We start from the raw sequence: 4,164 nt of genomic DNA, 5'->3' as shown, positions 1-4,164 counted from the left end.
CCCACAATACTACTGCTTACTACTGCTTAGTATCTAGAGACTTACCCTACCTAACTGCTTGCTGAGAATGTTGATGCAGCATGTTGCAAAGATCAATAACTAGACACCCTATTTTCTGCCACGCACTTTCTGATGATTTACATTCATAAGTAATCAGCGGGTTTGAGTAGATCGATAGCCTATGGGGGAAATAATCCTCGAACTATAACTATTCTTTAATTCAATATATCTTAATCTACTCTATCACAACTCTCCCCCTTACACCACTCTCATCCACCCCTCATGAAACTTCTCCTCCAACCTACGCCAAAAGATCCACCAAATACTGAGCCAAAAACCCAGCCGACTTACTCCCCCCAACAATAAAGAACCCCATACGGAACCAATACAAACAACTAGCCGGCTTAGTCAAATCGACCGAATAAATCATCACGGCCAACGAAAGCGCGGTGCCACCACAGCCCACAAGGAAGTAAACCGCGGACAAGCCCGCAGTAACACCCACCGCAACCATGAACCCAACCATAGCGACACCGAGCACAGAGGCAATAATCTTAGTAGAATGTCTATACCTCACCGCCATGGACTTAACACCCGCCTGAACATCATGCTGCACATCCTGATGCGCGTAGATCGTCTCATAGATAATCGTCCAGAGGAACTCAACCACGAACAAGCAAGCCGCTGGAGCGGAAAACGGGTCCACGCCCATCCCGACAGCGGGGAGGATCATAGTCACGGAGAAAGGCAGGCCCAGGAAAACGGGGGTGAAGTCCATGAAGCGTTTACAGAGGGGGTAGATGGCGTGAAGTACGCCCATGGCGAGACTGTATGCGTGACATTGGGCGGGGAGGTGGCTCAGGATCCAGGCGGTGATGGCGACTTGAGCTAGGGTGAAGATGTGGCCTTGCGTAGTGGAGACGGCTCCGCGGGCAATGGGTCGACAGCGGGTTCGGGGTACTTTGCGGTCGAAGTCTTGGTCGACATTGTCGTTCCAGGTGCAGGCGGCCCCGCGGATGAAGTTGGTGACGATCCAGAAGAAGATGAAGGATTGGAGGAATTCAGGGGCTGTGATGGGCGGGGATGCTAGTGTGGCGCCCGCGGAGAGGCCCATTAGGGTGGGCATGAAGAAGCCGAGGAAGCCCGGTCGGTCGAGTCGCATTAGTTGGACGTAGGGAACCCAGGATGATGGGACCAATTTGGCTACGCCTTGGATTGGCATCTCGTTTGTAACGGGGTTGCCCTTTGGGGCTTTGACCTCCTCGTGACGGGCCGTTATGGCCACTTTGTGCACGGTTTGGCGCTGGGTAAGGGTCTCTTCCATTGTGTTGGAGTCAGGAGTGAAGGATGGTTGAAGGATGAATCGGGGAGGCTATGATAGGGTAGACACTGTGAGTGCAGTGTTGAGAAGTGTATATCTAATCTTAGAGGAACCGACAGTGTTTTTGGAAGGATGAAGGATGATTGATGATGGATGGTTCTGGTTCATTGATATGGGAGGAATGTGTCTTATATATCTTTGATTCCAACATTCGTTGCACACACACACATTGTTCTAGATACAGATATTGATCCGAGAACAGGTAGATACACATGAGTGAGAGATTATTCTGCCAAGTCGTTCCTAAGCTATACTCACCATCTGGAGACAGGCAGACTCGAGCCACGGCAAATGAAGAAAACTGGACGAGTGAAGATTGCGGGCTGTGCTCACGGTGGCCCGCCCTCTTCGATTAGGTTGGGGTCCAAGAAATGGGGCAGTTAAGCAAGCGAGCCTGCAATGGCTTAGCGGTTTACTGTGAGGGAGTCGTGCTGCAGTCCGAATGCAGTAAGTGATGTGCTTGAGAAGGCGTTCTGCCAATTATTCGGACCGTCGATCTTTGACTAACTGCAGAAATTGGTTGCTGCATACAAAGGAGTGCCTTGATACAGATGAGGCTGTATACTCAATTGTTAGTAGATGTCATAGCATTTGATTTTGAGATCAGGGATCAAATGCATCAGCGGATAAGTATTTAAGCATGTTTTGGCAGGTCTCCACTTATCAATTGTCTAGACACACTACTACTGGTACTCCACTGCACCAAGTGTTTGCAGCTGCAGCCAAGCGTTATGCCGGAGCAGTCAAAATCTGACGTGAGAAGAAGTATATAAATGGAAAGAGAAAAGAGAGTGAAAACGGGATAGCAGAAAATGATGTACTACGGAGTACTTACAGCACAAATGGGATCGATGATTCGATCGAGCGGTACTGCAATACAATACAGCAGCGTAACAAGAGGTAATCAATTGGATTAACTGGTCAATCTCGGAAATGAACTCTGCTTCCAGCAAAATGGGGGCCCATCTATCTCGAGGTCTCCGCATATCAGAGAGCGGCTATAGCCCCCACCGAACTAATAGAAAGGAGCCCTATCTCCGATTTGACATGGGCCAATACACTAGCAACATGGAGAAAATTCAATTTTCAATTGAGCTAAGTAGAGGTACGTGCACCAGCAATAAGTTCTGCATTATGCAGCAACGGCTTCGATAATGCTATCCTGCAAGCTCTCTGTATACGTGTGCACCTTGTTAATCTTCAGCCCTGCGCTCTGTAACAGCCGATTCCACTGTTCCTGAGTTCGCTCCCGAGCACCCAAAGCCGCCATCATGAGCATGTCTAACTGTGCCTGCTGCCAGTGAACGCCAACGTTGGGCAGGACCATGTCATCAATCAGAATGTAAGAGTCTGGAGCCATTGCATCCTTGATATTCTGCAAAATCTCCACGCACTTGTGGTCTGGCCAATCATGGAGGATATTCCGTAGATAGTAGAATTTCGCTCCTATTCTCATGTTAACGATTGTATACTACAGGGTAAGCGATGGGAGTTGGGAGAGGTCATACCTTTGACTGGCTGCGGAGTGAAAAAGTTATAAGCCATGAACTCTACGCCAGGATGCTGCGTCGCGTTGGCCGTGGTCGGGGCCAGATCCTGAACAATCACTCGGCCTTCGAGTTGGCTGTACTTTTCCCGAAAGGAAATGGCTTGCTGGCCGAACCCTCCTCCAATATCCACGAAAAGGGCTCGGTCAGCGCTTGTTTCATTGGCCTTGTCGGAGGCTGGGAAGACATCCAAGAAGGTAGGCATGCCAAATCGGTTGGCCTGCATGTGTTCATTGAAGAACGCCAAATTCTCAGGGTGTTCTTGCAGCCATAGAAACGCCGGTAATTCCGTGTTCATGACTCTCTGGAAAGGTGTCTTTACACTGTCCTGAATATCGGGGTACCCATTGTCCTTCAGGAAGGCCGGAAGATCTTGGATGGATGGGCCGGCATTGTTGAAGCTGCATTAAAAGGCAGTTATTTAATCAAGTCCCTTTTGAGAGTCGGGGTATGGGTATTACATACAGATGGCCAACGGCAGCTTGGAATCCACGCTGGGAAAATGTTCTAGAGATGTTGGACGCAGTGAACGTATCTTTGGCCACCTCCTGGACCGCGTGATAGGAAGCCAAATAACGCAGTAACCGGCCTTGTTCGGTTAGAACCGAGCCCTCTCACTTGTGAGGGAATTACATACCCATGAACACTGGATTGGCTCCTGTGCTCTCACTCAGCTGGTCCACAGTGAGGGGGCCATCGGCCTGGGTTAATAGCTCGAATAGCTTTAAATCGATGGCGGTGCGGATACAAGCCAGTTGCATATTCTGGTGAGGGAATATCCAGTTAAGTATACTTGGCTTAGCCAACTGCAGGAGCGGATGCATACGTAGAAGGTAAAGCGCTGGACAGTATCATCTGGAGACTCGATAGAAGCATACAGCTTGCTCAGTGAATCCAAGATATCCTTGCGTGTTTTCTCATCACCGGCCTTGGCCTGTCTCCGAACTTCTTCCACTAGGGCCTCCATTGCTTTCTTTGCTCGTTCGTATGTTTGGGGTTTCAAGTCACTGACGGGTGTTGAATTTTGAGAACCAATGGAGGAGATGAGGCCTGAGTAGGACAGGATTGTTACTACTATTTAACTACAGGGAAGATCACACTGGACACAATGTACAAACATCACATTGGGCATCCTTGATGCTGGGTTCGCACTGAGGACAAAGAAAGAACCTCTGGGCGGTTAATGTCAATGCCGCCTCCAGCAACCTACGTTTGGATTTCCAGGGGACCTCTAGT

General features: G+C 49.3%; 2 protein-coding genes across 2 annotated transcripts; both read right to left on the bottom strand.

Annotated features, from left to right (window-relative positions):
• Positions 1 to 301: 301 nt before the first annotated feature.
• BO83DRAFT_384285 (4-hydroxybenzoate octaprenyltransferase) lies at positions 302 to 1,324 on the bottom strand (the record flags this gene model as incomplete). Its single annotated transcript, XM_025532581.1, has 1 exon — positions 302 to 1,324. One exon carries the CDS (start codon positions 1,322 to 1,324, stop codon positions 302 to 304), a length of 1,023 nt encoding a protein of 340 aa, XP_025393480.1.
• A 1,189-nt stretch (positions 1,325 to 2,513) lies between these two features.
• On the bottom strand, positions 2,514 to 3,895 carry BO83DRAFT_301814 (O-methyltransferase; the record flags this gene model as incomplete). Its single annotated transcript, XM_025527133.1, has 5 exons — positions 2,514 to 2,827; positions 2,890 to 3,329; positions 3,394 to 3,517; positions 3,566 to 3,692; positions 3,755 to 3,895. The coding sequence occupies 5 exons, from the start codon at positions 3,893 to 3,895 to the stop codon at positions 2,514 to 2,516; spliced, it is 1,146 nt and encodes a 381-aa protein (XP_025393479.1).
• Between the last annotated feature and the right edge of the window lie 269 nt (positions 3,896 to 4,164).

Source organism: Aspergillus eucalypticola, assembly GCF_003184535.1.
Source record: "Aspergillus eucalypticola CBS 122712 chromosome Unknown BO83scaffold_1, whole genome shotgun sequence".
Classification (NCBI taxonomy): domain Eukaryota; kingdom Fungi; phylum Ascomycota; class Eurotiomycetes; order Eurotiales; family Aspergillaceae; genus Aspergillus; species Aspergillus eucalypticola.
This window is presented reverse-complemented; position numbering and strand designations above follow the sequence as displayed.